Source organism: Pygocentrus nattereri, chromosome 20, assembly GCF_015220715.1.
Source record: "Pygocentrus nattereri isolate fPygNat1 chromosome 20, fPygNat1.pri, whole genome shotgun sequence".
Lineage (NCBI taxonomy): Eukaryota > Metazoa > Chordata > Actinopteri > Characiformes > Serrasalmidae > Pygocentrus > Pygocentrus nattereri.
Window position 1 is genome coordinate 24,450,097 of NC_051230.1, and position 25,364 is coordinate 24,475,460.

The 25,364-nt window shown below is 38.5% G+C and overlaps 1 protein-coding gene across 2 annotated transcripts in view; it reads left to right on the top strand.

Moving 5' to 3' along the window:
- The first annotated feature begins 6,224 nt into the window (after nt 1-6,224).
- The window catches only part of ank1a (ankyrin 1, erythrocytic a), a 149,993-nt gene continuing 130,853 nt past the window's right edge, over nt 6,225-25,364 (top strand). Inside the window, exon 1 of one of the 2 annotated variants that reach the window (XM_017716272.2) lies at nt 6,225-6,508. In XM_017716272.2, coding sequence (XP_017571761.1) covers nt 6,371-6,508 — 138 coding nt within the window. In that variant the 5' untranslated portion in view covers nt 6,225-6,370. The remainder of the gene's footprint in view (nt 6,509-25,364) is intronic. The other variant, XM_017716276.2, reaches the window with a different exon arrangement.

A 25,364-nucleotide genomic window follows, 5' to 3' on the forward strand; every position in this document is an offset into this window, starting at 1 on the left:
ACTGAATGTTTATATTCATGGTATTACAATGAGATGGCTAGCAAGCTCATATGGGTGTGATGGTCAGGTGTCCACATACTTTTGTCCATTTAATGTACTTTTATTCATGCAAGTACAGAAACAACGGCAGCAGCAGCAAAAACAACAGCATTTAATTTTGTTAGTCCATAAAAACACAAAAAAAATAAACTGAAATGAAATGCTATGATCCTAGTATTTCTCTTTGTGAAAGCCCTTGACAGCAAAAATTCCACATTTCTACAACATGGACACAGTAGATGGCACTATGAGGATGTGCTAGGTCAGATTTAGGCCAACCAACTACTGAAGCATGGTGACTTCCATCATCACTGATTAAGCTTATTATTATTTTATGCTGTCTCATGCAAACTGCAATACCTTTCTTGCAGTGATTCACACAAGGTTTACTTATATTTTCAGATCCTTAAATGTTCAGTCACAATTCTTCAGTACTAACTGGAAAGAGAGGATAGTAAATGCAGTAACTTGATTTCTTTTGTAATAATTTGAAACACAAAAAATAAACCTTAAGCCGAAAACTTGGCTACAACCGGCCTTACAACTGATAGCATATGTGGAACTTGTTTGGAATTACGCTGTATGCACTGTGTGAGTAAAAAACAGTGTTATATGATGACATTATGAGTGTGACAGGGAATCGAGTATTTATTCCAAAAATAAGCTCTAACAGCAAAGCTCATTTGGTCCTTCTCTTGTGGAGCGCAGGACTAAATTAGCTCATATAATGAGAATGGCCCCGCAGGCTTTTCTTACCTGCTGGAGAAAAGACGAATTAGCATGGAATAGTTTGTTCATTTTCCAAATCTGCCACTTGGCAGTTCAGATGAATTAGGGAAGGGCTGTAATCAGCATTCACATCAGACGCTGCACTTGTACGTTTAACCCACAAAAGTTCCTATTTTACATCAATATTAAATTACAAGGGGTGTAATAATGAATTGTGACATCATTATATTACAGTGCAAAACTGTATGACAATGCACATAGTGGAGACAAGCATCCCGTGCTGAAAAAAAAAACAGACCACAATGAAGTCCATGCTGTTTTTTATGCTGGTTGTTGCTTGTTTAGCTGGTCATCCTGCATACCAGCACTCAAAACAGAACACATGCTGGTTTTGCTGGTGCCATGCTGGTCTTTGTGCTCATTTTTCTAGCAGGGACGCTCTAATAATTACATCATGTCATTATTGCATTGTTTGGACCCCCACGTTTGCAAACAATCAGCAATACTCACTCCAGTCTCCCAGCTCCTATGCTGTTAGTACATTGTGCAACAACATGATTACAGTCAATCATTTGTCTTCATTCATATGCCATAAGTAAACCAAGTAATGATTGCAGAATCATGAATTTGTCAGGCTTATAAAGTAGGCGAGCAATAAAATTCAATGCTTAAGTTGGTTAGCCAGTATTTGATGTTGCAAGTTTGCTTCTTTAGTTTTGCATTAAAGACACAAAGCTAATATCCCTGCAGAAAGAAACAGCACAGATCAGAAAAATCTTAATTGTTTTTGCTGGTTTATTCTGGTCTGGTGCTTGTTTAGCTGGTCAACCATCATGCCAGCACCTAAAACACAGTATCTAAAACACATGCTGGCTTATGTTGGTATTTCTAACTTGGACAGCTAATAAGTAAGAAGCTTATTCCCTACAAGTTAGCAAACAATGGTCATTGTGAAAACTACATACTAAATCAAGAATACTTGTTATTTGTCTAGACACAGAATTCTATAAAAATCTGAAAAATGTTTTCTGAAAAAATTAGCCTTCAAGACAGCCAGTGGCCTTTTGGCTACAGAGCATGCCTGTCCAATTTTATAGAATTATACTGTATTGGTGTAGAATGTTGGTGTAGAGACACAGGGGAGGCCAGGAATCCACCATGAGAAGTGTTCTTTATTAAACTCTAGGACAGTGTATCTTGAGTTCCTAGGAGCGCAATTCAGTATCAGGTTATTACATAGCTCCCCTTAAAAAAGTCAACCGTCCCAGTGACTCACCTGCCATTGCCAAGTCCTTGGGTGCGTGCAAAGGCCTGGTCAGCACAAACAACGCGGGACGTTTGCTCCTTGGTGGCAAGCACCTCCTGTCTTCGCCCGGGCCTGTGCCCTTGCTGCTAAGCACTGTGTATAGTCCTATGCACCTGGGAGCAATGGTAGCAACGATGGCACCCCACATGACCTCCTTCCACTCTATCCGCTACCTGAGGCCCTGCCTCTGCTGCTGGTGACTGACCTGAGCCTTCCAGCTGTTTGATGGTAGTGAGCACAATGAGCTGTCTACTGTCCATGCTGCACTTGACCTATTGCCCACGGCCACCTCTAAAACTCCCAGCTGGCATCTGCCAGTCCAGGCATGCAGTGCCGTCTGGCACAGTGTCCTATCTCTCCACAACACCAGCTCACCAACCATTCCACCACTTGTCGTTTTCATTGTGATGGTTTCCCGACCACTTTCACCATCCTCCCTTTGTGGTTAATTGATTAGTTATAAGCTTAATTGATCTGTTAACTGCATAACATTAACCTTTGCATCTCTAGAGGAAAAAAGCAAAAAAGCAAAGTTTGCACAACAGAATTGTTTTAGCTGACTGACTATAGTTTGGTTAAGAGAACATTTGTGTATATTTGGTTTATTATTGGTTTGTGGTTTGTTGTCAAAATATTTCTTTAACATTTGCCAGTGGATTATTTCATATCTTTGCTTTGTATCATCCCAGTGCTTCTATTAAATTTTCCTTGTAAACCTGAATCATAACTCTGACCAGAGAAAGCTAAGTTCCTGTTTTGAGTCTTGTTTTTCCTGTCACTGTCATCCTTGACGAAGCTCAGTAGGGGTCCGGACACAGATTTATATAAATTTGCTTTAGAACATTATCTGTTGAAAAAAGTGTCGTATGAATAAAACATAATTGAACTTCTTTTTTTATTGGCAAACAAAAATAGAGAATAGAAATCGTATTTAACAATGCAGAGCCAAATGTATGTGACCTTTTTATGACAAAGGATTAGTATATAGGCACTAGACTGTAACAAACTCTTTAACCTAATTAAGTAGAGGTTCAAACTAGCCTGATAAGTATGTAACCAAGAGACAAACTGACGGATCAAGTCGACTAAGAATTGATTTTTTATCTTGTAAAATGCGTAAGTATAAGAAATGTAAAAGGAAAACATCAAGCTTAATGGTCTTTTTGGAACAAACATCCATAAATGTCAATGTTTTTGTTTTTTTATAAACCATGCTATATAGAATGTTTTTACTTAATCTCACGTATATTTTGCTGATCGGTTTGCTAACCAGTTTGCTAATCTGCATGCTGTCTCAGGATGCAGATATTCTAGAAAAACCTGAAAAGAGTTTGATGTTAAAGTTTCAATACTTAACATTCACTCCCTAGGGCATTTATAAAAACTAAGCTGCAAAAACAGCCTGTTATGTATTCACTGTTTTTGACATTTCATGCAAATCAACACATTTGCATATCTCCACCTATTCAGGCCAATTGCAGTTTCGCCCTGCCCGTTCATACTGAAGTTATAATTAGATGCATTGCAGCCCAGATTGGTTTTTCAACAAGGCACTATACAAAGGTCATTTACATATCAGTCAATTTCTGATGGGTAGAAACAGGCTGGAAAATGATAATGTAAAAATGAATTATGTCTGTATTTGGTACATAAGCCATAAAACTATCACAAGTGGACCTCAGGGCAGAATATATAATACCTTTAATGTCAGAGTTTGTCAGACTGTGTTGTTCCTTTAAGTTTACATTAAGCTAAAGAATGCCACTTGAGTTCTATGGATGCAACAACCTTGCCCATTATGATCAACAACCTTGTCCGTTAAAAATGATCAATGACTATTCACACTGCTTTTCTCCTTGACAGTAAACATTGACATGCTATGCAATGGCCTGCCTCAACTGATGCAGTGAGAAATATGGAAACTGAAACAGATGCTAGCGGCTATAACATGGGCATTTTAAGTACAGTCAATGCAATGCTGGCCATGAACATGCACACAAACCTGTCTCTCTCAGGGGCACTGTCTGGCCTATTATAATTATAATTGCTTTAAAGATTGTTGCAATTCCTATATTCAAAACAACACACATAAAGGATGCTCTGAATGTCTGTAGTGGCCATTTGTGGTGAAAGATTACAACTTCACTTACTAATGCAAATAGTATTTCACATGAAAGTATTTACATCTACAGGGGTAAATAAATTATGTTTTTTCCAGGCTTTTTTTTCATATTTTTAGAAGCTGTAGTGCATGACATGCTTAATACCCACACAACATTACCATTAGTGAATCAAGCACATTCAAGGCCTATTTCCTGGGATGCTTTTGAACACACTCATTCTGGTGCATTTTTCCATTCATCATTTACACTCCTTTTGTTTTTCCTTTAGTTCAGCTCCCTTATCGTCTGTTTCTAAAACTGCGAACAGACTGAGTAAGAGAGAGCAAGGGAGAGAAAGGGAGAGAGAAAGGGAGAGAGAGAGCTGTTAAAGTGTTTTTGCCCGCATCAGCAGCATTGCAGAGGGAGGAGAGTGAAACACAGAGAGACAGAGAGAGCCCTGGAGACATACGTAGCAATAAGACAGAAGAAGAGCAGGCTCTATCTGCTTCATACACACAGTGGACTCAGCCAGAGATGGAAAACAGAAGAAGCTGCCTCTTTCTTGGCTGTCCTGAAGGAACCCAATGGAGGCAGAAGCAGGCGAGAGACAGACAGAGAAAGAGAATGTGGAAGAAGGAGAGGGAGAAAGAGACATGAGAGAAAGAAAATGAGAGAGTAAGAGTTAAGCCTGTTAGACACAGTGGCAGGCAATGAGATGATGTGCTAACATTATCAAGATAAATTACGTTCTGATCTTCTCAGAAACAAGTGCATACTAACAGCAAAAAACTGCATAGTAGCTGACTGGATGTCAGCCCACTATGCATTTATTTATTTATTTATTTATTTATTTATTTATTTATTTATTACCAGTTGTTGACGTCTCCTCGTGTTCCATTTAAATTGTTAATTTTTATAGACAAATAAAGACAAAACAACTTTTAATTTTTCAAAGCTTTCTAAAACATTGCACTACTACTAAAATGTGTTAGTATATTAAGTATATTTTTGCCATTTTACCCGCCCTTGTCAGAACCCCCCAGTCATTTCCTCCACTCCTGCCCATTTCCATGTCTGCAGGACAGACACAGACACACGCAACATTCTACCCCACACCAACAAACACTAACACACAGCATCCTTACTGCGTCTCATCCTCCATTCCAGAATCAGTGATATGAACCCTACTATATACATGCCACATTAACAGACCTCATGGGTCCTGATCACTGCGTCTGGGGTGAGGAGAATGGAGCAGTACAGTAGGATGGAATGAGGCACTACTCCTTCCCCTGGCTCAGAAAACTGCCTACTGCATCCAAGCATAACAAGCAGTGTGAACTGACCTCCCCAAAAGATCTTATGAGACGGATAATAACACTGAGTTTCACTAGCCGGTCAATGACCGTTACGCATCCCATTGTTTACCGACAGCATTCAGCATTAGCATTCTTAGGGAGTATCTTAATGTTTTCATCCCATTGAACTGTCACGCGCACATTGGCAGTTCTGGAAAACGGCGGCAAAGTGAGAAACAGCGCGCGGCGGAAAGCCTGCATTGCTTGTCTCGTGTCTTTACATCGACCGTTGATTCTTTGCGCAATACCAAAAGAGACAAGAGAGAGGAGGGAGAGAGGCTGGCGGTGCTGCGGCATCAGTCCGCTCACTACACGGCTCGTGGATAGTAAAGGCTAGGTCGATTCAGTTTAGGGAGCCGGTTCCTCTGAACTGTGCGATCCGAACGTCCGTTCAGAAACGCGCAACGTGAGAGAAAACCTCAGAGGATTCAGTGAGGTTGCTCGTATTTTACTATGTACTATTGTATTGTGATAATATACACTATACGACACGAACGTATATGTTGTGTAGGTGTTTAAAACGGTTCGAGGGTTCAAAAGAATCGATTCGTTCACGAGTTGGACATCGTTACTCGTGGGTCTGCCTGCCTGAGAAATCCCTGCAGCGAGGCTTGCAGAAGAGCACGAGAGGGAGAGAGAGAGAGAGAGAGAGAGAGAGAGAGAGAGAGAGAGAGGAGGAGGAGGGTGAGCAGGCTCATTCTGCCGCTGCGTAAAAGCGACGCTGCTGCGCTCTCGGGTGGCAAAAAAAACCCTTCACCAGCATTAGACCCAGCACTCCGCCGAGCCTTTCCCATTAGTAGCAAGGGCAAACACGAGCTGGCCAAAACGGCGGCGCCATGGCACAAGCCGCGAAACACCTGCGCAAGAACAAGGATTTAGAGGCTCAAGCGGAGCAGGAGAGGAAAGAGAAGGAGGAGAAGAAGGAGGAGGAGAGGGCGAAGAGGAGGAGCCGCTCGCGGGACAAGAAGCGCAAGGTAAGGAGGGGGTAGCGAAATGAAAAAGTCGGGGAAGATGGGATGAGGGAAGGGAAGAGCAGTAGGAAAACGAGGAAAGAGACATTGCCCCCCACCTTTCTGTCTTGAGTCAAGGTGTTGGGACGCGGGGGGAAATCGCACCTGCTGCAAACACACTCTGGTGCACATGAGGCGTAAGGAGGGAAAAGTACAGCCTAACGAGGATGCATGCGTAGATCAGACTGCTTCTGAGTTCCTTATAAGTCTCATGCATGGGTCACGAACCAGGTGATGGGGCAGTTGTCTCTAAATGTAGTCTACAAATAAAGTCCACTAATGATACCACGTATTAGTGCATGGCTTTCTGTTGCTGTCTCTAGAGAGCTTGTTCATCATTGTGCTGTTGAGGGGTCCTGTGGTGGCTTTGGCAGCTCGAGCCGTGATCCCCCCTTTTCCACTGGAAAACACTGCAGAGTGTTCTATTACAGCAGCTCACCGTGAGGGTGGCTGAGTGCGTGTGTCTGCGGTGGGATACCCATCGATAATCTCTCTCTCTCTCTCTCTCTCTCTCTCTCTCTCTCTCTCCATTAATGACGAAGTCGTTGTTCTGAACCAAAGGCAACCACGAAACGGTGATAATTTGAATTTATATTTACATGTGAGACAAGTCAGGAGCATGTTGAACAAGCCTGAAATGTTGAATCATGATTATTGTCTCTATTCAGTTATTTACGTGCTGTCAATTTAACTTTATTATACATGTTATAGAGTATTTTATATCCAGTTCGCCAGTCTGTCTGACTGATTATCTTTCTGGTCTACCTGTTAGCCTCTGCGGACTGTCTGTCAGTCTGTCTGGGTGTCTGTCTAGCCATCTGAATGTTGTTTTGTCCTTGTGTCTTTCTGTACATATGTAAAATGTATGTATGAATCTATCTATCTATCTATCTATCTATCTATCTATCTATCTATCTATCTATCTATCTATCTATCTACCTACCTGCCTGCCTACTTACCTACCTACCTATCTATCTGCTGGTTTAACTACTTCAGTCAAATCCATACTAGATCTGCCTCATTGAGTTTTCAGTTATATTTCAGGTGATTTTTTTACTGAGCTCTTTGGAGTTATATGTAAATGTGTTTGTATTTTTGTCTCGCTTTGTTTAATCTTTATCTATTCTTTAAAAAGCAAAGACAGCATAAAAGGAGCTAATTGCTTACTAGAGCTTCTCATCATTTGAGGAAGGCTTGCTATGATTTAGCAATATATGATTGAACAATCAATTTTAGTTCAGAAAAAGACATATTTGAATATAACATATATTTTAGTAAACCTGTCACTGATGGCTTGACTTTAAAATTTCGTGCTATAGTTCTGTGTGCTACTCAGTCTCGTGTTGAATGTCCAGTGGGCGCCATGACACCAGTAGACTTGAGTGAAGTAAAGATGTTAACACGATGGAATGGAATCATGCTGAACTGCATTCCATATCCTGGCCCAGTTCACCTCCATTAAAAGCAAGACATTTAATTAGATGAAGTTTTTCTTGAAATTTTTCTTATAAAGCCATGTTTCTTAAATACACTGTTAAAGTGTCTCAGTGAAGCATTCTGACTCTGTAAAATGCATACACACACATTTCCCTTCAAGTTTTTTGTTTTAAATGCTTAAGAGACTTTTATAGGCTCTCAAGTAATTCACTGATGGCTTTATACTCCATAGCCTACTCTACACGTATATGACAAAGGTCAAAATCTGAACAGCTACCACTTTATGTTGTGTTCAACAGACTATTGACTTGGAGTGTTTTACTGCCTCATGATAGCAAATCTGAGAGAATTCACAGCAAATAAGGAGTTTAGGAATGGGGCAGAATAGAGGACATAGTATTGTCTATGACTTTATGTGAATGAAATTTGTAGAAATCACTCACTTTTGTTGTAATTTCAGCAAATTTATCACAACACTGGGCTGTGTTTCCCCCATTTTTAGTGGCGCATGGCTATTGACCATTTGAATTTTCTTACATATGCAGAGTACAGCCCGCGACCCTGACGGAGAAGCGGCATAGAAAATGGATGGATGGATGGATGCAGAGTACAGATGCAGTTAGGCTTAGCATTAAGACAGCATAGGCTCTGTGCTTTATTTGGTCCCATTGGTCGGATGCTGAGCCAGCACACTTCTTTTTCTCTTTTCCTGCCTCCTTAGGAGCATGATTTATGTGCAGTGAGATGAGGAGTTATATCTTAGTGTCTCCCTCAAGCAAAACATCTTCACCGTCTATTTCTCACCTTCTCTACTATTGTCTCTTAAACAAGTTCACGAACTTTTTACATTGTGCTACATGTAATCTGATGTGTAATTGCAGTAAAAATGCACTATATGTTTATGCAATTTATGCATGCATGGCAATGTTTTCTCATTGTGTTCCTAGACAGTGCGATTTGTATTTGAAGTACATTGGTTGCCAGTTTATTAGGTACACATACATTTTACCTACACTCCCTGGCCATTTTATCATGTACACCTACTACATAGGTAATCAGTATTAAGTATGGCTTCTTTGCTACAAAGTGCGCCTTTTTGGTAGGTGTATTGTATATTGCACTATATTGTATTGTATATGCAACTATATTGCAGAGACCATGGTAAATCACCACTGGAAATTCCATTAGTCATGGCTTATGCTTAATCTGGGTCTGCAAAATTGGCCCAAGGTGTTCAAAAGAATTCTGTCTTATCCAGCAGTGCTGCATGGCTGCTGTTATTTTGTGTACTATTCACACTTGCTTGTATGCCAGTCAAATGCAGTTTACCTGACATCTCATGAAAGTTTCAACAAGTGTCTTTTTTGATCGCATTTACACACCTCAAGGAGTATTTTGAAAATCAACATTATTCAGTTAACCAAATAACTTAAGCCAAAGTCATATTTTTCCAGTAGTTTAAGAGGTAAGGGACTTTTCTTTTGGACAGCCCTCACTTTTGGCTTATTTGTTTATCTTACAGTCTCATATAGGAGAACCCATAAATTTTAGTCTAGTCAAGCTTTTCTATTTTTACTTACAGGTTGGTTTTGTTGACTTTTTCCAGTTGTCTATGTGGAATTAAACAGATGTCTCTCTGGCCTGTGGTTCATTGATTTGGACATCTTGACAGCAAAAAGTGGTGACATATGCAGGCATGAATAAGAAGTCAGAAACAAAGACTTAACAATATTTTCCTGAATGTTTGCAGATCAAAGCGCATTAGTTCAAGAATCCTATAACCTGTGATGGAACAGTGGAAAAGCACCAGACAAAAGATATTACCACCTTTTAAAAGTACAAAAAGGGTGCTCAGACATTGAAATATACTTGATATACATAATTCTTAACTGCATTTAGACCTTCAGGTGTGATGTATGAATAACATCTATTGTAAATTTATAATTTGAAGCTAATTTAAGCTTTCTGTTGTTGAACGTTTAAATCATTGTATGTTGTTTTTTACTGAATGCATCTTTTTGGAAAGGCCCATATCTTTATTTTTCTTGTGTTTTACTTTTTCCCTTTAAGTCATTATATATGAACATTTATGGTTTATGTACCAAAATCAGTCATGTTCTGTTTTACATGGCTGTTTTCCAATCTTTCTTTATCTCTTACTATTAAAAATGGCTGTTTTGTTACTGTGCTCAAAAAGCAGTACAGGCTGGGGCATAAATTACATTACATTACATTACATTACATTTAGCAGACGCTTTTATCCAAAGCGACTTACAGCTTGGTAGGTTTTGAAACTTTTAAAATGTTCTGAATCAGAATGGCGTTATGTGCTAAATGTATATAGGGCATGTTTATGATGCATGATGCATCAAGCAACTTATTTCAAAAATGTGAGAAAAAAATCAGTTATATGGGCCATTTTAGTACAGGATAGGCTATTGAATTGTAAGGATTCGGCAGCACTTCCAGAAAACCATTTCTGATGACAAGTCCTGATAAATTACATCACATAGTTCATCACCACTTGTCTGTGATAATTTCACTGTCTTGGACTAGGCGCGCAGGAAATTATTACTGATTAATAATAAAGCATGTAGCAGTACGGAATAGCAAATCAATTTATTTTAGGGTCTGAACATCCCTCATTACCAGTAATGAACAACTGCATTCAGAATGCTAAGATGAGAACTTAGGAAACTTAAGATGAGAACTGCCTAGTGACAATTAATCATTTTCCTCAAAGCACATTCATAATGTCTTAATTCAGAATGATATGACCTGTCAAGCTTTTTCATTCAAAGTTTTGCTGAATCCTCATGGGTGTCTTGTTTGAAAAAGCAAGGAAAGACATGGGTTGTACTGGACAGTGAAATGCAATTGAAGTTCTTTCAACTTCTTTTTGTCATATGCACAAAGTGAGCTTCACTATACAAGGACATTCTTAGTGCCTTATTAGTGCCATTGACAAAGTACTGATATACTGTATTACTCAGTGCAAATAAACATATTAGCAGTACAAAAATGCAAACCTACAAAATAACAATGGAAAAATGCAATACTGTACAGTGTGTATAAACAAGCAGAAGCAGTTCTAAACAGTAATCTGTTCCAGTGAGCTGGTAAAGGAATGACCACAGACTGTAGTGGTTAAACAGAGGCTGCTAATGAAGTGAAAGGAAATGGTACATAACCATGTACTAAGTCTGACTGCCATGTAGCCTAGTGGTCCTTGATTTCACACTCTGATACAATCTGATCTTAATCTTTTGACGGAGATTAAGAATTCTGCTGTTATTCCAATCAATGTGTGAAAAACAGGTTCATGGGGGGCCAAATGGTATTTTGCACACTGACCCTAATCAAAAGCATACATAGATTGCATAGATCAAATAATTACTGTTGGTGTCTGCAAGGTATAATTTGTGGTTGATTTAGCGTAGTGGATAACACCCCTGCCTTCTAGACTGGGGTTCAGTCCCTGGCTTGGGCAAGCACCCTACACTATAGCAATAAAGGTCATTGGGCAAGACTCCTAACACTGCCTTGACCTACAACTCTGGATAAGAGTGTCTGACAAATGGTGTAAATGTGACGTTTGTTGTGTGAGCTTGCTTGTTATTTACATTTACTATATCAGTTATCCAGACCCTATCTCTTTCTACAACAAGCCTGAAGGCTCAGACTTGAATGGCATTATTATGTCTCGCACCAGCATGTGACAGTATGTGCATGGCCACATCCTAGTACACTGCATTGCTGATAAGCAGCTACTATGTGCTTATACATCACCACAAAACTTTTGTTCTTTTGGATAATTCTCTCTTCCTTGCAGAACTCATTGGGATATGGATGCCGAACTAAGATGCTTTCACTGTAATATGGTGTTTGACTGAAAATTATATTTAAAAGGGCACTGGTCCAAAATGAAAAAATGAACCATCATGCAGCTGTTGTAAATTTGCCTACTCGCCTCTTGCAGTGGTGCAACAATAGTTTGGAGAGTGAGATTTAATGGTTTAAAGATTAGGAAATCTGCCTTCACTTGACATATCTTATGGGTGAGAGGAAATTTACAAAAATATATTATCTACATCATTGCACTTCTGTATCACCATGGACTGGTTCCCAATTTTTGTCTGACATATTCTGGGTATTGTAAGAGAACACTGATGGATGAAAATGCAAAATGGATACAAAATTGCTAAAGTCAGTCAAACTAATGAGGTTGCGGAATGAAAATGTGTGCTCCAGAACACGGCATATCATGACGAATAACATTTTAGATGTCAGTTTTAGGCTGGAATGCCCTTTTAAGTGTGTTCTTGTCATGTGCTTACCTTCTAAGTCAGTAGTTCTCTAACTAGTCCTCACAGACAACTGTGTGTTGCAAATTAGGTTGGAGCAAAAATCTGGACCATCCCTGAGGATCATCTTGAGAACTACTTTTCTGTGTTTCTTCTTAGTGTATTCTCCATAAAGAGGTCTGTGAGGAAGCGGAAATAGATTTTTGCTGTTGGTCAGTTCAACCTGAAACCTCTACTCGAAAGGCATAAATGTGTATTTACTGGATGCTGTTAATAAGCTCAAGTCTGCTCAGCGTCTCTAGAGGAGTCATGCAGTGTTAATCCTGGGTACAGGCTGCAGCTAACTGCAGAGTTAGCATCATCCATTTTTTTCTATTTTGAATGAGTCCAGCCAAATGAAGTTAGATCCATTTCCACTTCATTGGTGCAGCTATTCGCAGCTCCCTCTGCTCACCCGTCAGACAGGTCTGCATTGGGCTGCTGTTTTATTTCCTAATATTGTCACTCTGTCACTCTGCCTGTGGCCCTGAGGGACCTCTGTGTATGAATGACTCAGCAGAATGCAGCACCATAAAACTCGCTCATATTTACAGCCTGTTGTAGAGCTTGCTTGAACTCTGCAATTCAGAACTCATTTAGTTGAGTGAATGTATGTGCGTGTGTATGTGCATGAGTGAGTTAGAGAGAGAAAGAGAGACTTGAAAGAGTGAAAGAAATGACAAAGTGTGTAGTGTGTATGTGCAGCATGAACACAAAGTGAGCTGAAGCAAAGGGTCATTTTCTGAGAATTTGAGAAATCTGTCAGTCAATAAAAAAATGCTGCTGTTATTATTTCCTCCCCTTAAATGTACACACACACACACACACACACACACACACACACACACATATATATATATATATATCGAACTTATTTAAGGATAGCAACTACCATTCTCAAAAGCATGCAACATGATTTATATGATTAAAGGGTCTTTTTAATGGGAAACCAAATGCTGTCAGTTTTTAAATGAAAGAATTTCATGCAGCTGCTAAACATTGTTTTTCCAAAAAGTTTTGGAATAAAACTGCAAAACAGCTGTTTTGAACTGTTTTTATAATACTGCAAGAACCAATTAATTTTAACATGTATATCTGCCTTTTCAGCCTGCAATGGATTAGCCCACTAGACTGCATTTTGAATCAGAGCAGCCAGTCAGAACAGAGCTGATTTACATAGATCATCAACTTTTAAAGGTGAAGAATAAGTGTATTCTATTGGTTGGAAATGGATCATGCCATAATTAAGTATGACGGAAATATGACGGAATAAAGGAAAATGTAGTGTAGCTTCGTGAACACGTGGCTGGAGGCCAGAGGCAGCAAAGCACGACAGCGGCGTAGTAGGTCAAGGCGTGCTGAAGCTTCAACATACACAAGCAGGAGCCTTGGGTGTCGTGTGCTGGGTGTAAGAGAAAACGGAATAGGGAACGGCACCGTGAGGAGGTCCACCGCGCTGGGGAGGAGGATGCAGCCCCAAGGGAGGACTGGCGGTGCACATGGCCAAGAGCATGTGCCCTTGGATGTGTGCATTTACTGGGGCAGCGGACGTTCAGTGACAAATGATGCAGAGAGGTTGCGCCCCAGGGACTTTACTCAGACTCTGGTGGGGTCGCTGGGGTGGCTCTTTTGAAAACGTTAAGCAATGTAGCCTCCTGCTAACAGCTTGTTCAGACATGGACAGGCAGGAGGCATGGGCTATGCAGAGCTGTGAGTGCGAGACACAGTGGGTAGCGCCACAGCAGAAGTATGAGAAACTATTTTATATAAAGAGGTTTTTGTGAGGATGTTAAAATGTGTTGTTTGTCATATTCTGTGCTGAGTTCAGCAGTAGTGGTGTAGTATTGTGGCCTACTGTACTCAAGTAGAGTTATATGGCTATTGATGACCTGCCTGCTACCCTGACTGTTCAGATGGCAGAGAAGCGGAACCTCCTTGCTGATATGGTCAGTCCAAAAACATTTGTTAGAAGTGCTAGGTTTCCCATGTCTGTTTCTTCTATGCTGACACCATAGTGGAATATGGACTCCAGAATATGGAGTTGATCTAACAGAGCATCTCTAGTTCTGCATGTTTGCTGGATCCATAGATGAGAATGTAATAGCCCTAAGCAGCCCTCTGAACTACACAAAGGTATAGATACTCTATTTGCTTATTTAGAAAGTACATCTCTGCTAAAAGCAGGGATATGTAGACAATTGTTAAGTTTTTAAGTTTAAGGGTAATTTAAAATGATTATTTACAAATTATTAGCATGCTAATTCATTATCTAAAGCTATTAATGAATGAGAGGCACAATATTGTAATGAAAATGAGGCGAACAAATCCCCACTAGCATTCCTTTATTATTGACCACGAGAATTTTTCGGGAAAGGATTCTGATAAAGATAAACCCAATATGACATGTCTAAATACTTCATAAGAAACGTGGATAACTGTTGTCTGCATGTCCCAGCTTTTAGCACCAGGTCATGCTTTACTTTTAAAATTAAGATTGTGATGTTTTTGCACAGTCCAAACAGATCTTAGCTGGTAAATGTGGAAAAAAAACCTTTTCAGTCTATTTACGCATCCCAGATAGATTGATCTTTACATGTTACAATCAATTTGTGAACTGTTAGCTGAACACTGTAGGTCAAATATGATCTGAACTAATGTGAGCCAGGATCAATGTTGTCTGTTTTTATCCAATGCCTGTTTTGCCTGCTTCTCCCACTCAAGTCAGCCTCAGCCCAAAAGTGCTAATCCTTTTCCTCAGGATTTTTATTCTGATTGCCCTTACATAATTTCTTGCAGCACAGACAGAGAGATCAGAGCTCTGATTGAAATAGATCCACACTGAGGTCAATCTTACAAGGCAGGATAAAGGGGGAGGGTAAGATCTATAATTCTTCAAGTGGTCAGCACCTTTTAACAACATTTGCTTATATATCCTCGACTAAACCACTGTGCAGTGTAATTAGATGGATAAAGTTACAGTAACTCTCTTCGTCTCAATGATTTATCACTGGCACCAATATCATATACTTTAGGACTATAGTTAAGTAGAAATGTAGAAATATAGAAGTTAGTCTTTTCAACTCAATCCTCATCCAAGTTCCTGAGTTGTATTGGAGACCGATGCCATTTTCAAGACTCATGATCGTGGTTTTTGGCTAGGTCTCCTGTTGAACTTTCTCTCTTATCATGTTCTCGAGTAGTAAATACTAGAAGTGCACTGCAGTAACACTGATGTAGTGGTGGTATATTAGTGTGTGTTGTGCTGATACGAGTGGATCAGACACACAGCAGTGACGCTGGAGTTTTTAAACACTGGGTCCACTCACTGTCCACTCTATTAGAAACTCTTACCTTGTTAGTCCACCTTGTAGATGTAAAGTCAGAGATGGTTTGTGTTGGCCATCCACAGGACGCTGTTGGCTGGATATTTTTGTTGGTGGACTATACTCAGTCCAGCAGCAACACTGAGGTGCTTAAACACTCCAGCAGCACTGCTGTGTCTGATCCACTCAGACCAGCGCAACACACAGTAACACACCACCACCATGTCAGTGTTACTGAAGTGCTGAAAATGATCCACCACCCAAAGAGTACCTGCTCTGTGAGGGTCCATGGGGGTCTTGACTACTGAAGAACAGGGTAAAAGAGGGCTAACAAAGTATGCAGAGAAACAGATGGACTTGTGGACAAGTGCCCCTATATAGTAAGTGGAGCTGATAAAGTGGACAATGAGCATAGAAACAAGCCCATAACATTATGCCAGATCGTAGTTTGAAATGCACATATATACATATGTATGTATTTATAAGCATAAATTGTTTTAAAAAAACTGTTTAAGCTATGTTAAAAAACCACTATGGCAAAGCCCTTGTTGGATATTACAGCTTGAGACATCTATAAGGATGTTAGTAAGGAGTAAGTTGTTTTTTTTCCAATTAATCATGGCAGATAGCCTTCAGTTTCCTAAGGTTATGATGGTATCTTTGATGGAATCATTTCTAAATGAGTAATTTCAAAATCCTCCATAAATGTCCATTGTTAAGAGATTAGTTAGGTCATGCAAGCACCTTGTCCAGCTTCTCCTCAAATTCAGTTTTAGCTGATGTGATTAAATTCTTCTCTAATATGTTCCGATACATTGCTCCATTCATGGTTCCTTCAATGATGTGCAGTGCTCCAGTATTATTAGCAGAGAAGCAGCCCCATATCATCATGTTCTTTGTACTTTACTATCAGCATGATGTTCTTGGAATCATCTGCTCAAACCTTCTTTCTCCAAATACGACAAGCTGAATTATTGCCAAAGATATATATATATATATATATATATATATATATATATATATATATATATATATATTGTATATATTGTATTTTTGTTTCATATGATCAGAGTATATCACTCCAAAGAGTTCTAATTTGTAGAAATGCTTGTTTGCCAAATTTAAAGAAGCATTTCTGTGATTATTTTTCAGCAGAGGAGTTTTTCATGGGGTGTAGGAATGGAGAAGATGGAGAAGAAGATTAATCTCTGTGTTACTGTTGTTCCTGCAGCTTTCAGGTCATCCTGCAATCCCTTTTAAGTGACTGGTGGTCTTTTCTTATAATTAGCCTGAGAGCATGGGATGAACTTTTCCATGTTGCACCTGTCCAGGGACTATTAGGTGCAGTTCCATGAACTTTGCCCATTGACCCAAATGTGCTAAATGTTTAAAGTCTTTGCTATGGCTCTGCAGCCTTTTCCATTCTATTGTTGTTTAATAATGTTGTCCCTGAGAACTTTAGAAAGCTCTTTCATTTTCATCATGATTGCTGCTTGTGATGTAAAAGCTTCTTAACCAACAGTAACACCTTTTATAATAACACCAGGTGCAATTTGCATGTGAATATATTTTTTTGCTCCATTCATATCTAAAACTTGAGTTCTTTGTATGCAACCTTTATATATGCTTATGAACATACAAAGCCCAAAAAGGTTTATTGTAAGTGTAAATTAGGAGTGAATGTGTGCATTGGAAGTATATTGAATAACAAAAAACTGGCATTTCAAATTCTTAAACGAAAAACTGAAATTATGTCATGCACAATTATGCATAGTCTATATGACAGTCTATCATTATTATGATAAATTACACCAGAAAAAGCTTTTTTGAGCATATGCCATGGATATCTATCATCAGTACTTAAAAATATTCATCAACTGCATATTTCATTAATAAAATCAATTTTACAGGTGCTCCCAAATAACATAATCAGTGTTGAATTGAAAAGGTACAGCATCTCTCTGGACCTGGACTTGGTCTCATACTCTCCAAACTCAGTCCTGGTCTCACTTTAGTCTGCCCTTTATGGCTGTGACAATATACTGTTTTGATATGATGTCTTAGTTGCTCTCCAACAGTTTGTCTCATCCTCAGGGTCTTAGTTTTTACTCTGTCAACACGCAGATGGATACTTAGAATGACTACATTACACACCCAGTCTTCCTTTGTGTCCCTATTATTTGCATCAAATAACTAATTTTGAAACATGCTGTATTATTATTTTAATTAATTTTATTGTAATTATTTGAATTATTACTGTACTAGACACCCATTGAAGAAATATATTGAGTAGGTCTCAACCCTTTCCCAATAACAAAGAGCAAAACAGCATTAAACTAGTTGTCTCATCTAGCAGGGTGTGTTTGTATTTAAGAAGAGGGAGAATTGGGGTATTTTCAGCGAAGTCAGCTTGCAAGCATGATTAGAAATTACGATGCTGAATTAAAGCGCTTTTGCTCGTAGTGAAATGAAATCTTTATGCTAAAGCAGCTTAATGCAGCATCATTTAACTCAACCAAGTTAAGAGGAGGATTTCTTCCAGTTGCCGTGGTAACAGATACCCTGTGCTGTACTGTTTGACTCCACCCTACCTCATTTAGTCTGTTTTTAAGAAAGGGTTTTTAGAACTCTGTTCCAAATTTTACAATTATGCCTGCTTCAGTGGATATGTCTTATATTCCCCTGTCATTTATATGCTTCAAATATATCTCACACTATCACTATGCATGTTAATTATTCAGGAAGATCTGAAGCTGGCAATCTGAAAAATCTGAGTCATCTTGGTAAAAGTCTTCATAGAAGTGCCTAAATTCTCAATAAAGTGAGCAAAGTAAACTGCTTGTCATGACATATTACATTTTCCATGGAAGGTGTTTGATTTTGTTGTTGGGGGTATTCCACGAAGCAGGATTTTTAGTTTAGCCAAATAACTTAAGGCTAAAATCAAGCCTGTCCAATAGGAAAAGAGCTAAGGGACATTCCTAATGGACAATCCACATCTTTGGGCTTAAGTAATCAACCTAATTGAGAAATCTTGCTTTGAGAAATACCCTCTGGTCTTCACAAAAGCATCCTTTAGTAGCGTGTATGTGGGCATAATTATGCTGTAAAATGACTTATTCCATGGCACCTGTATTATCATGCAGACCAATCATCATATCACTATGAGTCTATAACCATGTTGGCAACAGCCTCTGTGGGTTCAAACCATTGTTTGGCTTTTTTCAAAGGGCCAAATGCAACTGATACATTTAACAGATATAAGACTTAGGTTTCCTAGGTCTCCGCTGTGCTCTGCTCTGTGTGGTACTTGCTGCAACCTTTCCTGTCCTAATGACTCTGCAGCAAAAATCATCATAGGAAATAAGCAGAGTCAAGTATTAAAGCTGAGAGCCATCATTCATTCATTTATATAGCAAATGCAGCACAATATCAAAGAGAGAAGGAGAGATGTGGGCTTTCTTTAGCTAATGCAGTAATGCTAAAGAGCTTTACAAAAGCCAAATACCATAGAATTCATTCATAACAATTAATAGGGGATTCCACTTGCAAAATCTCTGCAAAATTGACTTGTTAAGATGAAAAGTCTTTCAGAGTGGTTTGATGTGAAATGTGCCATTCTGGAGAATCCCAGGTCAGAATATGTCTAAACTAAATTGGAATAAAGAAATTGTGGAGAGGAATTGTGGCCAGATGTCAACTGAGTAACTGGACTAAAAATAAATACATGAATAAATAAAATCTCACCAGACTGTACCACCTCCATGTATTTTTGCCTCAGAGTACAGCACAATTCACCACCACTTCCCAAACTATTAGCCAGCAAACAAATTTTACAACGTCCTGTAGCTGTTCTGATGAATTCTCACAGATCCGACACAGGAAAAACTGTTGACATATTGCTGTGAAACCCTGCCTTATCTGAGCTAAGGACAAAACATGGAAGGTGGAGAGGTGCATGCAGCATATTGTAAGGACAAATGGTACCCAAAGAAAAATATTTTGGACTTTTCATTATTCTACCATAATCAACATTACAAAATGTACACAAGCAGGTTCATTATTGTTAATTTCACTTAATTAAATGCCCCAACTCAGATCAAAAAACTTTTTTTAGTAATCAGCATCTTAGTATTTGAATTGTATAGTAATTTACCATTGAGTCGGCTGCACCTAAATGTATCATGATTTTATGAAGAGTTGAAGCGGAATAGCAGATTTGTATTTATTAGCCTGGACATTAGTGGCTATGCTAGCAGTCAAGATTTCTTTATTGCAGGTGGGGGGGTCCCAATGGTTGTATGATATATATGCACGGTGCATCCTGGGTATTCTAAGAGAACACTGATGGACAAAAACACTAAAAGGATACAAAATCATAAATTCTGTCAAAGTGATGAGGCTGAGGGATGCAATGCTGCGTTAAAGAATATTAACATTAAACATTAAAAATGAAAACATTTATAAAATGCTAGTTTTAGCCCATAGCACAAAGAACCAGTTCTTAAATTTAGTCGCTTCTGATAAATAGTTTTATGACTTGGTTAACAGAATATACACTTCAGTTTCTGTGTTCATTAGAACATCTTATCTTGTACAAAAAAAATCATTGGCCATTTTATTGGGTACCCTTACCATATACTCAATGTTGTACTGTTCTCAACCCAGTCATGATATTGAGGTGTTTAAAAATCCCAACAGCACTGCAGTGCCAAATACACTTGTACCAGTGCATCACACACTAACAAGACACACATTTGAGAACTTATTTAACATGCACTTTCCTGACAGTACTATGATTCATATATTAAGAAAGCATTTAGAGCTTCTCAAAATTATTAGCTACTCCTTTTTGCATCCTGTTCATGAACCAATTATGTTCTTGATTACTGTCATTATGTAGCAAGTGCCCGAATATATATTTTATGCTATTATCCATATTCTATCACTTAAAATCGGTATGTTTAAAACATTCAGAACATGCCAGTGATTATATAATTGATTGCTCTCTTAAGGAAAGACAAAGAGACAGACATTGCCCTCTAGTGTTCATCCAAAACACCTTCAGTGTCTGTTGAATTCCAATTCAGTCATCTAGCGTTTTGAACCGGAAAAGAAGGAAGAGGGTAGAGAGAGATACAGGGATGCAGCTTAATGCTTGTAGCTTTAGTGTCATGATCGTAGCTTTAGTGTCATGTTTGTCCGATGACTTGCAGTGTCCTTTCTGACCTACTGCCGTTGGCAAGATAAGTCCAGCCAGAATGATTTCTCAGCTTCCGTCTCTCTCTTTCTTACAAAGACACACACAGTAGCTGCAGTGCATGATGCAGTGTAAGATGCCCTAAAGGGAAACTACAACATTTTTCACAGCACCTGCACTGAAACTGATCTGTTCTTATCAAGCTGAGCCACTATACTGACCAAACTGGATTAAATCTGCCTCAAGTCTTTTTTGTTAATATTGCCATGGATTTATAATGTCTAACTAGCTGTCCTTATCTCATGAGCCACGCATTTTGTGACTGCTTCTCATATCATTGTAAACTCTCCTCTTTTTTATGTAAATCTTTTATGCTACTCCTTTGCAAAATGGCAAAATTATAATCTTACTTAAAAACAATACATGATTCATATTACATATTTGTGATCAGTGTTTTGCAGGACTATTTATGCTTTCTATGTGCTGTCATGATTGGCCCCTCCCAGTCCATGTGTTCATGTTTTGGTTTAGCCCATATGCATTTTTGTTTTGGTATCTGTAGTCCTGCCCCTCGTTTCATGACTCCGCCCCTGATTGTTTTCACCTATCCCTCGTTTCCCTGTGTATTTAAGCCCTGTGTTTGCCCCTTGTGTTTGCTGGTCTTTGTATTGGTCTGTGTTTGAGAATTGCTTTGTTTCTATCTCTGTCTGTGTAAATTGATTTGTTTCTGGTTTATGTCATGTCGGCCCCATGATCTCTCCGTATTGGCTCATTGACCCTGGATCATTATGACCCTGATTTTGGATTTGCCCTCAATAAAATTCGCTTACCTCCGCACATGCATCCGCTACCTCACTCCCCGTTACATGTTGTGCAGTTAGTCAGTGTTCTTTTGTCCATGATTTATCCATATCCCCTTTTTCACTTTTATTATTAATATTTATTCTGTAAAAGAACCTAAGCAATTATGTTGAATATGAATTTGAGCCATGTGGACCCATGTGTGGATTAATTTACAGCCCTGTTTGAAAAAAAGTTGAGATGATGTGCAAAATATAAATAACAGGAAGCAATGATGTGCAAAAAATTAAACCCTATAATTAATTGAAAATACTACAAAGACAACATAGTAAATGTTGAAAATGAGAAATGTTATTGCTTTTTGAATAATATATGCCCATTTTGAATTTGATGCCAGCAGCACCTTTCAACAAAGTTGGGACAGGGACATGTTTACCACCTCAGTCAATTTTAAATGAACTCAGGTGAATAGAAACAGTGGCATTTCCGGATCCTGTTCATTTATCTGTGTTCTGTGAATCTTTTAATGAAATTATGTACCATGGATGATAAAATCCCCAAGTTTTTTGCTATTATACATTGAGAAACATTATTCTTGAATTGTTCCTGAAACATTTAATTAAGCCTTTAATTTAAGCCTTTAACTTGTTTTTTTGTTTGTTTGTTTTTTAGCATTTCAACTTTGCCACTTTTTGTTGCCCCTGTCCCAACCTTTTTGAAAGGTGTTGCTGGCATCAAAAAACTTAGTTTCAACATTTCATATATTGTCTTTGTATTATTACCAATTAAATATAGGCTTTAAATTATTTGCACATGAAGCCATTCTATTCACATTTGGCACGTGTCTAGCTTTTTTGGAATGGTATTGTATTTAAGTCCTCTTTTTTATACTAATATTGTTTGTCCACTGTCATAATGTTGATGTTTCTGTAATATTCAGTCTATTGATCTATTTATTACAAACTTGCACAATCTAGAAAAAAAAACTTTTAAGATTGTATTATTCTTGTAGTGTAATTCTGATTTGTCTTGCAATATATTAAAACACGTCAATATGTTATATAAATTGGTTAACCCTTGATGTGACATGGTTAAAAATTTGCCTTTATTAGACGCTTCCAAGTTTAAATGATTTACGCTTGTTAGATCATGCTAATGCCTTGATTCATCCATCAAAAGAATGTCTGTGATTGGTCTTTGATGCTCACTGCACACAAAAACATTTTGTGATTGCTTATTGGTGGCTCATTTGCATATTGTTTTCTGAAGGCGAATATTGCAATATTTAGCAAATTGATTGCACAGCCCTAATCTCTTCAGCATAATCTCTACGTTGTTGTTGAAATACAGTCACTAATGCTCTTGTGGCTCATTAGCAGTTTGTGCTGTATACTTTCTGCCCATTTGCTTGCTTGTCTCCATCTCTCTTTTGCTTGTTCGCTCACCTCATCTCCCCAAGGTAAATGAACCAGTTCAGTCCCTGTGAATCTACTGTGTCCATTTATAGGAGTGAGAGCTGCTCGGGCTCCAGATGGTCCTGGTGATAGCTCAGCACCTCACACTGCTTTTGATCAACGCTAGGCGCATGGTTACGTCAGACACACTGCTGCCTCACAGGGGGGAATCCTGCTGGAACCAGAGAGGAGATGCAACTTGATGAATATCTGTTTCGTTTTCAGTGAGTGTGTGTGTGTGTGTGTGTGTGTGTTTGTGTGAAAACCTGTGTATCCTTGTCTCAGCTCTACATTCCACATCACTCTGTCCACATCACTGTATTGTTTTGTGGGGAAGATTAAACAATCAAACAGTGATATTTAATTATCATTATTATTAAATAATTATTAAATAACAATACAAACAATATCTGGATTGTAGACAACAGTGTGTCAATTAGCACTAACTGTAGTGTAGCATAAAGGTGCTCCTGTGAGAGCCTGTGCTCCTGTGCCCTTGTGCTGTGGAATGCTAGTAGGGGGTTGTTAGTTCACTCATGCTAAAGAAGCAACAGCTGGATCAGCAAGAGCTGTCATTTCTCACAGTGTTGGGCAGAATACTTTGAAAAAGTAGTGATGGCTGAATACTGAATACACAGTACTAAATGTATTCATTAACATATTCCAATACAAACATATTGATAAGGCAGATAGCAAAACTCTGTTGTTGTAACTTTGGTCTTTACTTTGTCTTTTCTTTTTATCTGTTATCTTTTCATAACAATGTTTTAAAACAGAACAATAAAATAAAAAAACCTGGAAAGCAGCCAGCATGTGTAACAGCAATGGATTATGGTGTACAATTGTGTTCCCTAACTAAAGATACTGAAGACATACTTGGCAGTTTTCTTAATGTATTTTTTCTGTTATTATGGTTTCATCAAAAATTTTAGAATTTACAAAAAAGAATTTACAAAATTTTCAACATTGTTCTGACTTCTGTTGAGCTAAATGCTAGCAAATTACCAGTAGGAAACAGACCCCTCCTTTGAACACCGTGACAACATGAAGGCTTTCAGAGCCAGACTTAATGCTGTATTACACTTAAAAAGATGGTCCTTCAAAGGTTCTTTAGTAAAGTTAATTGTTCTACATAGAACCATGAACACTCCAAGAACCCTTTGCATGTTTAAAGCGTTCTTTGTATCATGAAAGGGTTTTTCAGACTAGCAGAGAATGTGCTTTGATGGTTTTATATAGAACCTTTTTGAAAAGGGTTCTATATAGCACCAAAAAGGTTTTTTGTTGTTACAAGCTTGACACAAGCTTGGCTATATAGAACCATTTTCAAAGGGGCTCTAAGTAGAACCATATACAACATATTTTCCATTAATCTGAGGAACCATTTATAATGCAAAGAACCCTTGAAGAACCATTTTTTAAAGAGTGTGCTAAATGTTTGCTGTGGCATTAATGCATTTCGGCATTAGGCACCCACTGCCTTTAGCTTGCAAAGCTAAAAGAAATATATTCCTTCTGGCCATGTACATATAAAATTAGGGGCCAAATTTATTTCAGAAGTAGGCTTACCACTGAATTAAGTTTGTGTGTCAATGTGTGTGTGTGTGTGTGTGTGTGTGTGTGTGTGTGTGTGTTTATGGCAATGTTGCTACTACCATCAGCCCAGTAATAAACATAAGGTCAGCAGGATTATTCCATTGTTCCCTTGTTGAAAACATCCGAAGAGCAGTGGTTCTACAGCACTAATTCAGCTCCCTACCAATGTTACTGCATGTGCTACTGCATGTGTACTTGTTATAAGGTCACTACTTGTCAAAAGCTACAGATTTTAATGAAACACAATTAGCTTAAAAAGTCGAAATGTTAAAACGTCATTGACAGTCATGTGGCTTGACTTGCTGTAATACTGTAGTGTTGTTATTTTTGTTGCAATCTATTACTGGCAGGCCAGAAATATATATATATATTTACATTACATTACATTTACATTTACATTTATGGCATTTGGCTGACGCTCTTATCCAGAGCGACTTACAATTTGATCATTTTACACAATTGCCCTGACTGCATGTCTTTGGACTGTGGGAGGAAACCGGAGAACCTGGAGGAAACCCACGCAGACACGGGGAGAACATGCAAACTCCAATATTTGATTCCATTCTTCCCACTGAAATTAAATGGAGTTTGGCCGGACTGGTGTGATGATATGCGATAAATGTGGGAGCTGTAGTATTTTACCTGTTGTAAACACAGCTCAGGATA